The sequence below is a fragment of the Urocampus carinirostris genome, chromosome 17 (assembly GCF_059441175.1).
Source record: "Urocampus carinirostris isolate Australia breed hairy pipefish chromosome 17, RoL_Ucar_1.0, whole genome shotgun sequence".
NCBI lineage: Eukaryota > Metazoa > Chordata > Actinopteri > Syngnathiformes > Syngnathidae > Urocampus > Urocampus carinirostris.
This window is the reverse complement of record NC_142365.1, coordinates 34094194-34114475: the sequence shown is the minus strand read 5'-3', so window position 1 is coordinate 34114475 and position 20282 is coordinate 34094194. Positions and strand designations below refer to the sequence as shown.

At 40.7% G+C, this 20282-nt stretch overlaps 1 protein-coding gene across 1 annotated transcript in view; it reads left to right on the top strand.

Annotated features, from left to right (window-relative positions):
• uvrag (UV radiation resistance associated gene) overlaps window positions 1-20282 on the top strand; it is a 112244-nt gene that overhangs the window by 47176 nt on the left and 44786 nt on the right. The window contains exons 4-8 of the mRNA XM_088321605.1: window positions 2341-2502; window positions 10330-10404; window positions 10494-10579; window positions 13065-13170; window positions 15139-15265. Of these exons, the coding sequence (XP_088177731.1) occupies window positions 2341-2502; window positions 10330-10404; window positions 10494-10579; window positions 13065-13170; window positions 15139-15265 (556 nt within the window). The remainder of the gene's footprint in view (window positions 1-2340; window positions 2503-10329; window positions 10405-10493; window positions 10580-13064; window positions 13171-15138; window positions 15266-20282) is intronic.

Sequence of the window (20282 nt, the reverse complement as noted above, 5' to 3'; positions counted from 1 at the left end):
GTTGTCTTACTCCAAGCTGTATAGGCTCGAAAGCCTACTACCAATTAAGCATATCAGGTGATGTGCATCTCTGTAATGAGAAGGGGTGTGGTCTAATTACATCAACACCCTATATCAGGTGTGCATAATTATTAGGCAACTTCCTTTCCTTTGGCATAATGGGTCAGAAGAGGGACTTGACAGGCTCTGAAAAGTCAAAAATAATGAGTTATCTTCCAGAGGGATGCAGCACTCTTAAAATTGCCAAGCTTCTGAAGCGTGATTATCAAACAATCAAGCGTTACATTCAAAATAGTCAACAGGGTCGCAAGAAGCGTGTAGAAAAACCAAGGCGCAAAATAACTGCCCGTGAACTAAGAAAAGTCAAGCGTACAACTGCCAAGATGCCACTTGCCACCAGTTTTGCCATATTTCAGAGCTGCAACATCACTGGAGTGCCCAAAAGCACAAGGTGTGCAATACTCAGAGACATGGCCAAGGTAAGAAAGGCTGAAAAACGACCACCACTGAACAAGACACACAAGCTGAAACGTCAAGACTGGGCCAAGAAAAATCTCAAGACGGATTTTTCTAAGGTTTTATGGACTGATGAAATGAGAGTGAGTCTTGATGGGCCAGATGGATGGGCCCGTGGCTGGATCGGTAAAGGGCAGAGCGCTCCAGTCCGCCTCAGACGCCAGCAAGGTGGAGGTGGGGTACTGGTATGGGCTGGTATCATCAAAGATGAGCTTGTGGGGCCTTTTCGGGTTGAGGATGGACTCAAGCTCAACTCCCAGTCCTACTGCCAGTTTCTGGAAGACACCTTCTTCAAGCAGTGGTACAGGAAGAAGTCCGCATCCTTCAAGAAAAACATGATTTTCATGCAGGACAACGCTCCATCACACGCATCCAAGTACTCCACAGCGTGGCTGGCAAGAAAGGGTCTTAAAGAAGATAAACTAATGACATGGCCTCCTTGTTCACCTGATCTGAACCCCATAGAGAACCTGTGGTCCCTCATCAAATGTGAGATTTACAAGGAGGGAAAACAGTACACCTCTCTGAACAGTGTCTGGGAGGCTGTGGTTGCTGCTGCACGCAATGTTGATCGTGAACAGATCAAAGCACTGACAGAATCCATGGATGGCAGGCTTTTGAGTGTCCTTGCAAAGAAAGGTGGCTATATTGGTCACTGATTTGTTTTTGTTTTGTTTTTGAATGTCAGAAATGTATATTTGTGAATGTTGAGCTGTTATATTGGTTTCCCTGATGAAAATAAATAATTGAAATGGGTATAGATTTGTTTTTTGTTAAGTTGCCTAATAATTATGCACAGTAATAGTCACCTGCACACACAGATATCCTCCTAAAATAGCTAAAACTAAAAAAGCCCCACTCCAACTTCCAAAATATTCAGCTTTGATATTAATGAGACTTTTGGGTTCATTAAGAACATGGTTGTTGTTCAATAATAAAATTAATCCTCAAAAATACAACTTGCCTAATAATTCTGCACTCCCTGTATATACTAATAACATACCCATTAGTACAGGGAAATAAGTTTAATAACTTATTTTCTTTTGGATAAAAAAGTTTAAACTTGAATACACACTTAAACTCAGAAGAGAAGACATCAATGGATTTTGAATTTGCAAGAAGAACAGAACAGAGACGATTTAAAACAAGAATGTCCAACAAACAAGAATGTCCAACATACTCTAAAGGCCTTCCATTGAGCCCTTTTTATTAAATGTTTAAGTTTGCAAATTAAAAATAACAGCACATGATTTTGCCGATTTATTTTCTTGTTATTTTATATTAAAAAAAAGGAGAGAAAAGAAAGAGATAGTACTAAAAAATCCTCTGGCGAAATATTTTTTTGGGGTAATTTTAAGTATTATTTTTCTATATGTTATTATGTTTTTTGTTATGTTTCTAAAAAAGAAAAAAAAAATACAAAATGACAGCAAACTATAAACATCAAAGATAATAACAACATGCATTACCTCCTGAGCCACGGTAACTACAAAAGATAAAAAAAATATATATATACTCTAAATTTAAGCAATATGATAATTGAAGCCCCTGCCCACTGCCCGAATGTAAATGGGATGGGCTCCGGCACCCCTGTGACCCTACTTAAGGATAAGCGGTGCAGATAATGCATGCATGGATAATTTCTAGGCTAAAAAACAACAGTAACATGAATACCCACAATGTTAGTATTATGCAACAAAAGATACCTAAATTTTAAACATTTTCGAAGTATGGTGTGTCTTGAGATTTTTTAATGAAAAAAATTGTGCCTTGGCTTGAACAACGTTGAAAAACGCTGATCTATATGTTTGTTGTTTTTCCAAGAATCCGACATGGAGGAGTTTAGACTTTGGCATGTTGCCGGACCTTTTGGACACATCAGTGTCTTGCTTTGTGGTACGGATTTGGGGGGGACAAGACGAACAGTACCAGCTCCTCATCGAATGGAAAGTGAATCTTGACGGCCTGAGATACACAGGACAGCAGGTCAGATGATACATTACTACTGGTGTCGAACAATTCTTAATTTTAACGGTATTTTCCAGAATATAATTCGCAGTTTTTTCATAGTCTGGCCAGGGGTGCGACTTATACTCCAGTGCAATTTCCATGTGAAATTATCGACACATTATTATATAGTAGTTTAATTTTTTTATCAGCAGTACTGGATATCTCTTCACATGGTATTTTTACACTAAATCACAAGAGGACGCTCCAGACCTGTGTTAATAGTTTCAAAAGAAGGACTTAAATTGTATGAGATGAGTGCGGCCTGTGAGGTACGAATGGAACCATTCGAGGGAGGTGTGGCTTATACCAAGTAAGTTGAGTCTGCTAAGAAACGGGCTGGGAAATGGTCTCAAACGCGGCACTTATGTCGAGGAGTATGAGAATGAAGAGTAAACCAGAATCCGCTGCAGTGAGGGGGTCGTTTGTGATTTTGATAAGTGGAGTTTCTGTGCTGTGACGCGCATGGAAACCGGACTGAAAGGATTCAAATTACCGGTAAATGTAGGGAGTGAGATGTGTATGAAGTTGGGAGGAGACTGTTTTTGAGGATTTCAGAGATTAAAGGTAGTCAGCGATAATTTAAGTTGTTTGGGTCTGAAGGTTTTTTCAGAATGGGCGTGACGGTGGTAGTTTTGAGGACAGCGGTGACAGTACCGGTGAAAGTGAAGAATGGATAATGGCAGAAATGAGGGGAAGCAGAGAAGAGAGGAAGGATTTGACCAGCAAAGAGGGAGTAGGGTCGAGCAGACATGTTAAGGGCTTGGATCAACTGATTAAGTCAGATAATTTAGTGGTACTGGGGAGATGAAAGGAGGAGAACAGATTACTCTCGGGGAAGGGTTCAAGTGTCGAGAGAGAAGGGTGGGAACCAAGAAGCTGGTGGACTGAGCTGATTTTGTCATTAAAGAAATGCACCACAGAGGTGGGTGGTAAGGGGTGGGGAGGCTGAAGGATATTGTTGAAAAAAGAAAAAAGTGACTTTGTGTCACCTTCTTGAGATGAGGTTAATATAGAATAATAGGTGGATTAAATGTGTACAATGGAGTCTTTATAGAAAAGAATGTTTTTATTGTTCATGTATTTTATTTTACTTTGATTTCGAAAAGGAAAACAGGAAACATGACAGAAATTATTTTAAAAAAAAATCCAACAGGAATACAAAAATAATACAATAGAAATACTACTTCAAAAATGCAATATGAAAAAATAATACTACAGAACTACATCTACAGTCAAGTCATGTATATTTGTATAGCCCTTAATCACAAGGAGTCTCAAAGGGCTGCACAGAGTTTTGTAAACTACAGACTATTATTACACCATCCCCTGATCTAAATCCTACAGAAGGGGCGGCAGGAGCTCAGGAGGTAGAGTGCTAGTCTTGGGATCAAGGGATCCCAGTTCGAATCCCGGCTCGTCCGTGTTACATGTCGAAGTGTCCTTTGGTAAGACACTGAACCCCTTACACCCCCAATAAGCAGGTTGGCGTCTTACATGGCTGCAATACAAGGCCGCTATTGGGAAATGTGGAGCACATTGTAAAGCGCTTTGGGAAGTCATTGACTTGAAAAGCGCTATATAAATGCAGATCATTTCAGATCATTTCAGAAATACAACTAAAGCAAGACAACCCCAGGCAAAAGGTATGGAATCATCAGTCTTGAACAACTTCCATATTTTTTTCCTCCATGATCTGCTACCTTACCATGGTGGAGGAGTTTGTTTGTCCCAATGATCCTAGGAGCTATGTTGTCGGGGGCTTTAATCCCCTGGTAGGGTCACCCATGGCAAACAGGTTCTAGGTCAGTGGCCAGACAAAACGCAGATCAGAAGACCCCTTATGAAGATAAAAAATGTTAGTCTACAATCTCCCTCACCCGGACGCGGGTTACCGGGGCCCCCTTCTGGAGCCAGGCCTGGAGGTGGGGTCCGCTGGCGAGCGCCTGTTGCTTATGGGGCGACCCTTTGCTTATGGGGTCCGGCCAGGCACAGCCCGGAGGGTCGACGTGGGACCCTCTTCCCATGGGCCCCCCACCTGTAGGAAGGGCCAAAGGGGTCGGCTGTGTAGAGAGCTGGGTAGCGGCGATCCCCGGCTACAGAAACTGGCTTTTGGGACATGGAATGTTACCTCTCTGGCAGGGAACGAGCCCGAGTTGGTGTGTGAGGTTGAGAACTTCCGACTAGATATAGTCGGACTCACCTCCACGTACGGCTTGGGCTCTGGTACCAGTCCTCTCGAGAGGGGTTGGACTCTCTTCCACTCTGGAGTTGCCCGTGGTGAGAGACGCAGAGCCGGTGTGGGCATATTAGTTTTTCCACGGCTCAGCGCCTGTATGTTGGGATTCACCCCAGTAGATGAGAGGGTAGCCTCCCTCCGCCTTCGGATTGGGGGACGGGTCCTGACTGTTGTTTGTGCTTATGCACCAAATAGCAGTTCAGAGTACTCACCCTTCTTCGAGTCCTTGGAGGGTGTGCTTGAGAGAGCGCCCCCTGGGGGCTCCTTCGTACTGCTGGGAGACTTCAACGCTCACGTGGGCAATGACAGTGAGACTTGGAGGAGCGTGATTGGGAAGAACGGCCCCTTCACCTAAACCTGAGTGTTTTGTTTTTGGATTTCTGTGCCCGTCATGTTTTATCCATAACGAACACCATGTTCAGACATAAGGGTGTCCATATGTGCACTTGGCAACAGGACACCATAGGCCGTAGTTCGATAATCTTCTTTGTCGTTGTTTCGTCTGACCTGCGGCCGCATGTTCTGGACACTCGGGTTAAAAGAGGGGTGGAGTGGTCAACTGATCACCACCTGGTGGTGAGTTGGCTCCGATGGTGGGGGAAAATGCCGGTCCGACCTGGCAGACCCAAGCTTGTTGTGAGGGTCTGTTGGGAACGGCTAGCAGAATCTCCTGTCAGAAGAAGTTTTAATTCACACCTTCGGCAGTACTTTGCCCATGTCCCGTGGGAGGCGGGGGACATTGAGTGCGAGTGGACCATGTTCCGCGCCTCCATTGTCGAGGCGGCTGATCGGAGCTGTGGCCGTAAGGTAGTCGGTGCCTGCCGCGGCGGCAACCTTCAGACCCGGTGGTGGTCACCAGGGGTGAGGGATGCCGTCAAGCTGAAGAAAGAGTCTTATCAGGCCTTCCTGGCCTGTGGGACTCTGGAAGCAACTGGCAGGTATCGGCTGGCCAAGCGGAATGCGGCTATGGCAGTTGCTGAGGCAAAAACTCGGTCATGGGAGGAGTTTGGAGAGGCCATGGAAGCCGACTTCCGAACGGCTTCGGAACTGTGAACAGTGCTGATAAGGCGCTGCTGACCTCGACCCGGTACGTTGTGAATCGGAGTACTTCGAAGACCTCCTCAATCCCACCGACACGTCTTCCTCTGGGGGAGCAGAGCCGGAGGACTCCGAGTTGGGCTCTCGCATCTCTGGGGTTGAAGTCACCGAGGTGGTCAAGAAGCTCCTCCGTGGCAAGGCCCCGGGGGTCGATGAGATCTGCGATGAGAGTTTTTTATGGCTCTGGATGTTGTGGGCATGTCATGGTTGACACGCTTCTGCAACATCGCGTGGACATCGGGGACGTGCCTCTGGACTGGCAGACTGGGGTGGTGGTTCCCCTCTTTAAGAAGGGGGACCGGAGAGTGTGTTCCAACTACAGGGGAATCACACTTCTCAGCCTCCCGGTAAGGTCTATTCAGTGGTACTGGAGAGGAGGGTCCGCCAGGAGGTCGAATCTCGGATTCAAGAGGAACAGTGAGGTTTTCGTCCTGGCCGTGGAACACTGGACCAGCTCTACACACTCTGCAGGGTCCTTGAGGGTGTATGGGAGTTTGCCTGTCCGGTCTACATGTGTTTTGTCGACTTGGAGAAGGCATTCGACCGTGTTTCTCGGTAGGCCCTGTGGGGGGTGCTTCGGGAGTGTGGGGTACCGCACAGTCTTATCCGGGCTGTGCGGTCCCTGTACTCTTGGTGCCAGAGTCTGGTCCGCATTGACGGCAGTAAGTTGGATTCGTTCCCGGTGAGGGTTGGACTCCGCCAGGGCTGCCCTTTGTCACCGATTCTGTTCATAACTTTTATGGACAGAATTTCTAGGCGCAGTCTTGGTGGGGGGATGGAATCCGGTTTGGGAGCCTCAGCATTGCGTCACTGCTTTTTGCAGATGACGTGCTGCTGTTAGCTTCCTCAGGCCATGATCTTCAGCTCTCGTTGGAGCGATTCGCAGCCCATTAAGTCCGAGACCATGGTACTCAAAAGGGTGGCATACTCCCTCCGGGTTGGGAATGAAATCTTGCCCCAAGTGGAGGAGTTCAAGAATCTTGGAGTCTTGTTCACAAGTGAGGGTACGATGGAACGGGAGATCGACAGACAGGTCGGTGCAGCGTCTGCCGTCATTCGGACCCTGTGCCAGTCCGGCGTGGTGAAGAGGGAGCTGAGCCGAAAGGCAAAGCTCTCGATCTACCGGTCGATCTACGTACCTACCCTCACCTATGGTCATGTACTTTGGGTCATGACCGAAAGAACACGATCCCGTATACGTATAAGTGGCCGAAATGAGTTTCCTCCCCAGGATCTTTGGGTTTTCCCTTAGAGACAAGGTGAGAAGCTCAGTCGTCCGGGAGCCACTGCTCCTCCGCATTGAGAGGAGCCAGTTGAGGTGGCTCGGGCATCTGATAAGGATGCCTCCTGTACGCCTCCCTCAGGAGGTGTTACGGGCATGTTCCACCGGCAGGAGGCCCCGGGGGGCGACCCAGGACACACTGGAGAGACTATGTCTCTAGGCTGGCTTGGGAACGCCTCGGGATCCCGTCGGATGAGCTGGAGGAGGTGGCTGGGGATAGGGACGTTGGGGCATCCCTTTTAAGGCTGCTGCCCCCGCGACTCGACCCCGGATAAGCGGAAGATAATGGATGGATGGAGAATGGAGTGATTCCATATTTTGTGCCCTGTGCCTGGTCTATAAAAATAGCATTTACTGACCACCACATAGTTTTTGTATTTCTTTCTTTCAGTGTTCCTGAATGCCAAGTAGTTGTACTTTTGAAAAACTTCATCATTATTTTATGCTTTAGATTGGTGTTTGTTCTTACAGAATAAAATGCCGAAGTGAGTAGTTGCTCAAGACAGATGATTCCATACCTTTTGCTTGGGTTTGTATTACTTCAGTAGTATTTCTGTAGTTGTTGTTCTGTAGTATTATTTTTTCATATTGCCGTCTTTGTATTTTTGAAGTAGTTTTTCTATTGTCAGTGTCTGAAACTCATGACAAAAGTTACCGAACATCGGGCAGGCAACTTTTCAAAGTTGCCTACTAATCACAAAAAAAACATTCTTGCAAAGTATTAAGGATTGATAATCAGAATATATTGCAGAACACCACTTTAAAATTAAGTTTATTATCGTCTGCTATAAGCCACATGAACTCCTCTTCCATGCGTTTAATGCACGTTTACGTTTTACAGCGTCATAAATTTTGTGTCGCTTCTTTCAAATCTTTCTTCTTGGGCTGAGGTTTTGGCTTGATTCCTGACCACTTATCGATTTTTCTTGTGTTCTCTGTGCGTCTACTTTGGAAAACAAATGCAAATGCATGACCCTATAACGGTCAATAGTCCGGAAGCATGAAGTTATTCGATGCAGTTTTCTGATTGGCTGCCAAGTATGTCAATTGCCAAACGAACCGAAATTTCCAAACCGAACGAAGACTTCGAAATCGGAATAAAGCAAACGTTTGAAAGAAAAAAAAAAAAAATCAAAGCGAAATTTTTTTTTTTTTTCATTCTTGAAAAAAGTTGTCGGCCACCCAGGCAGAGACGTAGTGTAAGTTGCATGCCCAACGTAAAAGATGCACGCCCCGGGCGTCCGGGCAGATGTTATTTCAGACACTGCTATTTTATTATTTTTGTATTAATGTTAGAATTTTTTTAATCATTTCTGTCATGTTTCCTGTTTTCCTTTTGTGAAAGTCAAAGTAAAATAAAATATTAGGTCCCTGTTTTTAATTTTGTAATATTTCTCTGGTAGTATTTTTGTAGTACTCAAACATGGGGACAAAGCTGGCACCCCCAAAATATGTATTATTAGTACTCTATTTACTATTTTATATATATATACAGGATTCATTACACATCAACTGAACTATTTCAAGCCTTTTATTATTTGAATATTGCTGATTTTGGCTTACAGCTGAAAAAAACTCAAAAATCCTATCTCAAAATATTAGAATACTTCCTCAGACCAAGTAAAAAAATAATTTTATAACAGCAAAACTAAATCAAACATTTGAAAATGTCCATTGATGCACTCAGTACTTGGTTGGGAATCCTTTTGCACGGATTACTGCATCAATCCGGCGTGGCATGGAGGCAATCAGCCTGTGCCATTGCTGAGGTGTTATTGATGCCCAGGATGCTTCGATAGCGGCCTTCAGCTCATTTGCATTTGTAGGTCTGGTGTCTTTCATCTTCTTCTTAACTATACCCCACAAATTCTCGATGGGGTTCAGGTCAGGGGAATTAGCAGGCCAATCAAGGACAGTGATGCCATGGTCAGTGCACCAGTTACTGGTGGTTTTGGCACTGTGGGCAGGTGCCAGATCATGCTTGAAAATGAAATCCTCATCTCCATAGAGCTTTTCAGCAGATGGAAGCATGTAGTGCTCTAAAATCTCTTGGTACACAGTTGCATTTACTCTGGACTTGATAACACAGTGGACCAACACCAGCAGCTGACATGGCTCCCCAAACCATTGCTGACTGTGGGAACTTCACACTGGATTTCAAGCAACTTGGATTTTGCTCCTCTCCAGCATTTCTCCAGACTCTGGCGCCTTGACTTCCAAATGAAATGCAAAACTTGCTTTCGTCTGAAAAGAGGACTTTGGACCACTCTGCAACTGTCCAGTGCTTCTTCTCCATAGCCCAAGTCAGACGCTTCTTCCGTTGTCTTGATTTCAGAAGTGGCTTGACCATGGGAATACGGCTATTGTAGCCCATTTCCCGGACACGTCTGTGAACTGTGGCTTTTGATACATGGACTCCAGCTTCAGCCCACTGTCTTTGAAGCTCCCCCAAATTCTGGAAGCGGCTCTTCTTCACAATTTTGTTAAGGCTGCGGTCATCTCTCTTGGTTGTGCAGCGTTTCTGGCCACATTTTTCCCTTCCAACAGACTTTTTGTGGATATGCTTTGAAACTGCACTCTGTGAACAGCCTGCTCTTTGAGAAATTTCTTTTTGTGTCTTACCCTCCTGATGGAGGGTATCAATGATGGTCCTCTGAACAGCAGTCAGATCAGCAGTCTTCCCCATACTTGTGATTTAGTTTACTGAACCAAGCTGAGTGTTTTTAAGGCTCAGGAAACCCTCGCAAGGTGTTTCGAGTTAATTAGATGATTCAGGTGATTAGTTGAATAGCCTACTTGTATACTTTTTCATGATATTCTAATATTTTGAGATAGGATTTTTGAGTTTTCTTAAGCTGTAAGCCAAATTCAGCAATATTAAAATAATAAAAGGCTTGAAATAGTTCAGTTGATGTGTAATGAATCCAGAATGTATGACATTTTTGTTTTTTTAATTGCATTACAGAAAATAAAGAACTTTATCACAATATTCTAATTTTCTGAGACAGTCCTGTATATATATATATATATATATATATATATATATATATATATATATATATTGTTCTAGTATTTTAACTATTTTGGTTGGGCAGGCTGGATTAAAAAGCCTCCATGTGGCCCCCGAAACATAGTTTGGCCTCCCACGACCTAAACAATATATTAAATTGTATTGCTATTTGCACAGATTCGATCCAGGAGTACCAACGAGATCCTTTTTGGCTTAAACGATGGATTCTATGCGGCCGACTTTGACCATAAGGTATTCTTTTTCATAGCTATTGCATGAAGGATTTGTAGCAATGTGGCTTTTATTTATTTATGTTTTTTTTAAATTTATTCTTTTTGCAGGAGCATTTGGAGCAAACGAAAAATAGTCTTCTTCAGGTTGACCAAAGCTCGGTCAGAAATTCCTACAGTGTCTTCTCTTTGCTTCGGTAAGATAGTATTTCTGCAAGATTTCATAAAGGTAATGGGATTACATAGATCTGATTTATTTTGTTAAATGTAAAATATTGTGTATTTAACTCTAGGTATTTACAGTCATGTAGTCACAAGGTGATACACATAATAGAGATGTATTAGTTTGTAAAATTTAAAATTTTGTATTGACTAAAATTTCCTACGAAATCAATCAAGTAAATAGTTGACTGACTGATGTATTTGGATAGGCAAACTTACGGTTTGCACTCAGCATTTTGTTAAATTTGAGTTGAATTTGAGGAGGGAGTTTCTACTTCCGGAGCGATGATTTCGGAGCAGCCTGAGAAATATGCCCCAAAATAGGTAAAACAAGATGCAGGGAGAAGTCTTGGTGTGAGAGGGAGAGCTCCTTCGATTATCTTCAACAGAGATCTCATTTGTCTCAGAGACAATTGGCATTTTATATCCTAAGACAACATCTCATATTACATTAGCCCGTCCCCCTTGCGATGACGCACGTGTTTATCTCAAAATGCACGCTACCAGACAGAACGTTTTGCCCTCTTTCGATTTTCATAATTTCCAAGAACTCGTTGGGGTCTGTTTTACTGCATGTTCCCCGCCAAGAAGAATGTTTTTACTTGGCAAAGAGGAATGTCATTCCTTGACAGCCCAAGGCGATTAATAATAACATTCGCTGACATTTACATTCGGGAGAAACAAACCTGGAATTTACCGTTTTGAACTATTGCGTTCTCCTCATGTCAAGCTCGACTCCAATAATCCACAACAATGACTTCATAGAGTAGGCATGTCCAAAGTCCGGCCCAGGGGCCAGTTACGGCTGGTGATCGAAGATTTTCATAAAATTAACAATATGTGGCCCGCCACAAAAGCTGCCAATACTTTTTGCTTTATTACCCTTAGCAACTGAGGTTGCTAGACAGCTCTTAGCATCAATAATTTCAATTAAAACATTGGAAGTTTTAAAAAAAATGCATTTCAAAGAAATATTTTTCTCTCCTCATTATAGGTATTATTTTTATTAGAGTTTTGGCAGTCATCATCCTGAACTAAGTGAATATTTGACCCAAGGGATTAGCTTTTAGCTTTGGTACTGTCAAGCATTGTTTTAGGAGTCACTGGCTGTGACGGGCACGACAGTAGCAACTAGCTTTAGCAGCTTCTTTCCTTCTTAACATTCGATCAGTGTGGCCCTCGGCTTGAAGCCAAACTTTTTATTTGGCCCTCTATCCTAAGGGTTGGTAAACGAAGGCCCACGGGGCCACATGCATCTTGTCAGACTTTTTAAACAAGCCTGCCAAACCAAAATGGTCAACAATGGCAATATATCTGATAGTAATTGAAAGTATTTTGAATACATATGTTTTTTTGTTGCTAACTTTGTCCCCAATATCCCTTTGTGTGTCAGCAACAAAAATGTTGCAACGGAAATACTACAAAAACAGGACAAAATAACTACAAAACCAAATGAATAATAAATTGAATAAAAACGGCGATATTATAAAAATACCAAAGCGAAACGATAATAATACTACAACAGAAATGCTACAAAAATATTACAAAAATACTACAAAAACATTACTTTGGGAATACTTCGAAAATACTATTCAAAAATACTACATAAATACCACTACAGTAATACTACAATACAACAAATACAACTAGAAAACTCCACTAACACTACAAAAATACTACAGATAACACTAGAAAATTGTATAAAAATACTACAAAAAATACCACAGAAATATTACAAAAACAGTAACATTATACCAGTAAACCAAGTTTGTCCCCATTATCCCCTTGTGTGTCAGCTACAAAAATATTACAACAGAAAGACTACAAATACATTACGTAATGCCCAAAATACTATCAATATACTTCAAAAAACAACTATGGAAATGCTACAAAAATGCTACAGACATAAGACAAAAATAAAACTGCAGTAATACTACAAAATACTACAGATATACTAGGAAAATTAAATTATTGAAATACTTCAAAAATACTTTTACATAGATACAACCAAAATATCACTACAATAATACTATGATACAAATATAATACTATAGTACAAATTAATATAATACTAGAGAAAGATTGACAAAAATACTGCACAAATACAAATACAGTAAACGCTACAAAAATCAACTATGGAACTGCTACAAAATACTAAAGAAATAATACAAAAACTGCAGTAATACTACAAAAATACTACAGATATACCAGGAATATTCAACTATGGAAGAGGGAGTGAAAATTAGAGAAAGAAGGAAAGAGTGAGAGTGACTGAGTGAGTGAGTGAGAGAGTGAGAGTGAAGTGAGGGGAAATGAGAGATAAAGAATAAGAAAAAAAAAACAGTAAAAGAGAGAAATTAATAGAGCTCCAGTGGCGCCTGGCTTTGTCAACCACTGATCCAGAAAATGCGCTAGACATTTTATAATGAACAAATGCCATTTTTGTCTGTCATATTGCAGGCTCCACACAGCCCAAAGAGCAATCAAACAGACTCAAGTGACAGTGCAGAAGTTTGGAAAGGAAATTGAGGAGAAGCTAAGAACTACAGCAACAATTACAGTGCGGGTGAGTGCATTCACTTGCCCCTATTCAATTAGATTGACCTGATAACTGTTATCATTTTTTCTTTTTTTGTTTCTTATTTTCTTTTTCTCATCTTCATTGTCTCTTTTTTCATTTTGTATTTTCTTTTGCTTATGTATTTTTATTTTTTATTGTTATCTTCTTTTTCTTCCTTTATCCTTTTTATTATTATTTTAATCTCTTTTAATTTCGCCTTTCCTTGTCTACTTAATTTTCTGTCATTTCCTTTTTTCTTTTTTCTTTTTCCCACAGATTTACTTAAACTTGGGGGTAGAGGTGCAGCGCTGACTCCTTATTCAGTATTTATAGACCCTTTCAATTGTTTGTAAACATTGTGACGTATCCGGTGGATGGGGTTTTGCCTGGAGGAAAAATTATACTCCGCGTTGGTCAAAATACTAAAGAAACAAGCTTTTGTTTCTGCTAGTTTGGCGTTAAATTGTCATGTTTTTCGTTTGTTTTAAATTTAAGTTTTACTGGATCCCATCATACACTCAAAGAAAAAGAAGTGACGTGAGCCAGTAATAAAAAAATCCCCGGTTTAGCTTGCACACTTCATATCAGGTAAGAGAAATTAATCGTTTTATGTTTCTGTTGAGTATATTACTTATTCGGTGGCACGTGGTTGGGTGGTAAGCGCACACCCATACGGTGCGGAACTCCAGGGTTCAAGTTCAGTCACTGCAGCCTCCCCTTGTGGAGTTTGCATGTTCTCCCCGTACTTGCATGTGTTTTCTCTAGGCATTCTGTTTCCTCCCACATTCCAAAAACATGCATCTCAGATTAATCGGCTGGTTCAAATTGTACATAGGTGTGGATGAGCGGGTGAATGGTTTATCTCTGTGTGCCCTGAGACTGGCTGGCAACCGGTTCAGGGGGTCCCCTGCCCACTGCCCAAAGATGGCTGGAATGGGCTCCAGCACCCCCGCAAACCTAGTGAGGGTAAGCTGCGCAGAAAATGGATGGATGGATGTTATTTTCCAAGCTTCACTTCCATTTTTTTTCCGATTCTTGCACACAAACGCACAAGAGATTTTAGCAGTAAATATGTTTTTTTTTCTTTGCTTAAGAAAATAATAAAATAATAAGTAATATATATATATATATATATATATGCAATATATAAGCAATATAAATGTTCTTAAATGGACACAATGATCCATCCATTTTCTGCGTAGGTGTCGGAACCCATCCCAACCCATTATTGGAGAACCTCTGGCTTAAAGGGACAGTGTTCAATATATTTCCACTAGATTTTGCTGTATTGTGTAGCGCAACCAAATGAGTGCTAATGAGCACTGGGAAGAATCCAAACCACCAAGACTCCGTGACCAAACTGCAACATTTTTCTTTTCTTTTTTTGTCCAGTAATTTGCTAAGAAAGAGAAAAGAAAATTGAAAATAAGGTTTAAGAGAAGAAAGAAAGCATAGAAAAAAGCAAAAAATAAGAAAAGTAAGAAAAAGCAAAAGAAAAGGGAAAAAATGAAGACAAGAAAGGAAAATAGGGAAAAAGAAAAATGAAAAGAAAAAAGGAAATGAGAACCACTGTTATAGAGTGATGTGTGGTGAGGTTCCTGCCTGGTAAGGGATAGTCAAATTTACAAATAAATTAACCAACAATCTATTCATCATGTGATTGGCAGAGCAAGAAAGCAATATATGAACTGTAGCATAGAAAATTAGGTTTTATTGTCTTACCTTAACTTCTAAAGTCTATGCGCTGCTCATTTTTAATAGAAACATTGATAGAAATCTCCAATTCAAAAAAAAATAGTCCAGACAACCATTTAATATAATTTTTCTTTTATATATATCAATGATGAGACGTAAGGTTGCGGCACAGCTGCTATCCTCACGGTGGCCAATCATATATTCTGACGAGGCATAAACAATTTATTGCTGCAACGACTTCTTTCTTTTTTAAGCTCCTTTTTCATTTTTTGGGTGCAGAAAAAGGAGCGAGAGTGCATGCAGCTGCGTTTAGCTGCACTACATAGTGATCTGCAGAGGCAGAAGAAAGCTCTCGGCAGGGAAATTGAAATGAGGCAGAAAGAGATCTTACAGCATCAGAAGAACGGTAAGATACAAACTTGTTTTTCAAAGGGACAGTGTGTAGTATTTAGTGCCTCGTAGTGGTACACTAAACTTGAATTCAGTAAGACAATACAAAAAAAACTGTATTTGAATACCAGGCAAAAATACATGAACTACAACATCAGTGTCTGAAACTCATGACAACAAGTTACCGGCATCAGGGCAGGAAACTTTTCAGAGTCATAAAGTTGCCTGCCCCATTTTTCACAACTTGAAACACAATAAGACGACTAATCGCAAAAAAAAAAAACATTGTTGCAAAGTATTAAAGATTGATAATCAGAATATTTAACAGAACATTTTAAAATTAAGTTTATTATAAATCTGCTTATAACATTCATCGCATGTATATGACATCGCTGTTTTCCATCTGCCATCAGTATGTACCTTTATTGACTCATCTTCATTCATGTAATGTTTGTGTTGCGTCGTCTGCTACAAGCCACGTGATTTCCTCTTTCCACGATACTTTTATGTACGTTTACATTTTGTAGCGTCATCAATTTTGTTAGCTTCTATTGAAACTTTCTTCTAGGGCTGAAGTTATGGCTTGATTCCTAACCACTTCTCAGTTTTTCTTGTGTTCTCTGTGCGTCTATTTTGGAAAATTATATGCAAATGCGCAACCTTATAAGGCTCGGGAAAGTCTGGAAGCACAAAGTTTTTTGATACAGGCTTCTGATTGGCTGCCGAGTATGCAAATTGCCAAACAAACCGAAATTTCCAAACCAAACTAAGATTTCGAAATCAGAATAAACCAAACGTTTAATTTAAAAGAAAAATCTGTCGTTTTTTTATGTTTTCTTTCTTTTTTTTTTTTACTTGAAAAAGTTGTGGGCCACCCGGGCGTAGACGTTTTGTAAGTTGTATGTCCGACGTAAAAGATGCACGCCCCGGGCGTCAGGGCAGACGTTATTTCAGAAACTGATAAAACTAATGTTTGTTTTAATAAAATATCATTCGTTGAGAAATTTGTATTTCTTTAACATTGTGGAATCCTGACCTAGTAGTTGTCGCCATGTTTGGAAATGAAAACCAGTGCCACAGCGTAGCAGCATTTGACAACAGGGCTAGTGGTCAAATATTACACGCTGGGGTTTAGGTATCCCAACTTAGGTCGCCGCCATGTTTGTCTAAGTCTTGTTGCTTGCTGTGGCGGTGGTTTTTGGTCGCATTAGACAACAGTGCCATCTAGTAGTCAAATATTACACATTAAGGCTTTAAATCAGGGTTTTTTAACCTTTTTTTGAGCCTAGACACAATTTTTTATTGTTAAAAAATCTTGAGGCACACATTCCCAGCACCAGTTTTTTGAATATTAAACCATAAGGTCACATAGAATAAGAGTATAATGTATTTTTTCAATTTCATTTTGGTTCACGATTTTAATATATTTTTAACCTTATTTTCATGTTTCACAACATTTTGATATCTTTTTTTTTTTTAAATAACATTTAATGTAAAATGAAAAAATTATCTGCAGGGGAACAAACATTTTTTTACAATATTCTACCCGTTTCAGAATTTTATAGTAAATTAAGAATAAGTACATCAGCAAAAGACCTTTTGCAGTGGAATCTTACTTTCTTACAGTTGACATCTTTATCTTGTCATTTTAGAAAAAAAATATTTGCCAGACGAAACGCTTTTTTTCAACATTACATCTTTTTTTATTTTTAGTAAAATTGTGTGTAATATGTTTACTTTGATTCATTTATTTTATAGATTTTTTTAGCATTTTAATTTTAAAAAACGCCATCAAACTATATCAATTATTATTATTTTACTGCTTCTTCTTTTCTTCTTTTTTTTGCTAAGATAAAATTAGGAAACTTTCTGCAGTACACTAGACAATGTCTCATGGCACATTAGCTTGCCCCGGCACATTCGTTGGAAAACACTGTTTTGAATGAAAGTACTGATGCCAATATACTTTTCAGGCAATGAATTGCAACTCAAAGTGCTGGATAAATACATTCAGTGTACAATAAATCAATAAAATCCCCTCCTTTATCCCCACCCTACAACCAAAACTATGAAATACATGGACACACGTAATGATTAAAATACAGTAAAAACAAAAATAAATAGTAAATGAAATAAAATATGATAATGGAAAGGCAAAGACTAACCATGTGAGGAAAGGGACCCGAGCGAGGCTTATCCAAATTTATAGGGATGGCAGCAGATGGCCTCAGGATTAAATTCAGATTCAGATTCAGATATACTTTATTGTCATTCTAGTACACGTGTATACAGAACGAAATGTCGATACATCTGACCCGCACAGTTTCCTCGAATGTACAGATATAAGTAAAAGTTGTATTGTATTATGGCTACGTATAGTATTTTACCATAATGCCGATAGTGCAAGAGGAGTAGCTAACCAGATGTGCAAAATGGGCAGTCAGGTTAACAAGTCAGGTAAACAGTAACAGTAACACTGTAACAATAACGCTGTAAGTACAATAGTGCAGAGAGCAAATGTGCAAGGAGTGGCGAGCTATAAAGAACTGCCAGTAGTGCAAAAAGTCAGATTAGCAGCCGTTTAGATTTAGGTTAACTATATGTTAGATTGACCATTTAACAGTCTAATGGCCAGGGGTACTAGACTACTGCGGAAAAGGCCATTAAGTCAAGTCAAGTCATTTTTATTTGTATAGCCCTAAATCACGAAGAGTCTTAAAGGGCTTCACAGATTATTACACTATATTACACAGACTATTTTTCTGCCGACGAGAAGAGTAGGTTATTCATATGCTATGGAGTAGAAGTGAGTTTTAAGTTTAGATTTAAACATTTCCACTGAGGTTGCAGATCGGATCTCAGGGGGAAGAGCATTCCACAGCACCGGTGCCCGGATGGAGAACGCTCTCGAACCAGCAGAACACTTGGGATCACCAGAAGGCCGGCACTCTCAGATCGTAGGCTTCGGACTGGGACATAGGGGCAAATCAGATCTGAAAGATAAGAGGGAGCAAGTCCATGTATGATTTTGTATAATACTAAGAGAACCTTGAAATCACATCTAAGGCTAACTGGGAGCTAATGCAGGTTAGCCAAAATCGGTGTTATGTGATCGTACTTTTTTGTCCTAGTTAAAAGCCTCGCTGCGGCATTTTGTACCAGCTGAAGAGACTTGATTCTAGACTTCGGGAGACCAGAGAGTAGTGCATTACAGTAATCGAGACGGCAGGTAACAAACGCATGAATTATAATTTCCGCATCCGACTGAGACAGTATTGAACAGATTCTAGCAATGTTACGAAGATGGAAGAAAGCGGTTCTAGTAATTTTCTTTACATGCATTTCCAAGGATAGATCAGGGTCAAACATGACACCTAAATTTTTAACTGAGTCACTCTGTGTGATGTGACATTTGTCAATGTTCACAGCAGTTTTTGAGAATAAGTCACGGCATTTAGATGGACCAATGACTAACATTTCGGTCTTATTCAGAGTTAAGACGCAAGAAATTAAGTGACATCCACTCTTTTATCTCAATAAGGCAGGCCTCCAAATTTCCACAGTTTAGTGTGGGAGATTCCTCCAACGGAAGATAAAGTTGAGTGTCGTCTGCGTAGCAGTGGAAGCTGATATTGTACTTGCGAATAATATCTCCCAATGGAAGCAAGTAAATGCTGAAAAGAAGCGGGCCAAGCACTGAACCCTGCGGAACACCACAGGTAACATTAAAGGGCTCAGATGTCATTTCACCATATTGAACACAGTGCGTCCTATCTGAGAGGTAGGATCTAAACCACGAGAGGACGGTTCCTGAGAGACCAATCCATTTTTCCAACCGTTCTAGTAGGAAATTGTGGTGCACTGTGTCATAAGCAGCACTAAGATCCAGCAGCAGCAAAAGTGATGAAGCGCCAGAATCCATTGCCAGTAGGAGATCATTTGTTTCCTTGATCAGAGCTGTCTCAGTAGAGTGGTTAGCCCTGAATCCTGATTGCATGGATTCAAAAAGGTTATTCTCGGATATGAAATCATTCAGCTGCTGTGCCACTACTTCTTCAAGTACTTTAGAAAGGAAAGGTAGGTTTGACACAGGTCTATAATTACACAAGATTTCTGGATCAAGGTTGGGTCGTTTCAGTGTGGGTTTAATAACGGCGGACTTAAAAGCTGCTGGAACTACACCTGAGGAGAGTGATATGTTTGTAATATTTAGAACTGAAGGACCAAGGACGCCAAAAATACTTTTACTAAGTGAACCTGGGAGCCGGTCGAACTGGCAAGTTGTCGGTTTGGCCGCATTCACCACCTGTTTGAGGTCATCAAGTGACAGTTCACTAAAACCGGACAATTTCCCTGGACAGCCACCCTGTCGTGCATCTGTAGATTTCAGCCCTTTAATATGTGTGGTATTAATAATTTCTTAAGCAATTTCTTCCTGTATGCATTGAATCTTCTTAGTAAAGAAGACCATTAAGTCATGAGCAGAGTGCGTCGAACTATCTGCGATAGTCTGTTGCCTTGTAAGCAATGCTACAGTGTCAAAAAGGACTTTGGGATTGTTCTTTTGAGACGCAATCACCTTCGAAAGGTAGGCCGATTTTGCAGAGGCAAGGGCCGCTTTATACTTTAACAAGCTGTCACACCAGGTTTGATAGAAAACCTCAAGCTTGGTAGCGCGCCATTTTCTTTCCAATTTCCTGCATTCTTGTTCAAGGGTTCTAGTTTCATCAGTAAACCAAGGCGTGCTTAGAATAATTGAAAATGCTTCAATTTTAATCTTGTGTATTCAAGTTTTGGAAAGTGCTTGAATTTTATTCCTGCCAAATACAATATCTGCGAATTGACAGCACAGCGCCAGTACACACCAGCATATCTGTATCGATGAGTAGAATTGAGAAATAAAGTTATTCCTAAAATGCCCAAGAATATATTGTTATCTAAATAAAAACTTCTCAGTTATACACTGGTCCTTCTACTTTTGACATTTAATTTATTCCCATTTTGTGCTTGTATCTAGAATTTTTTTTTTTGTC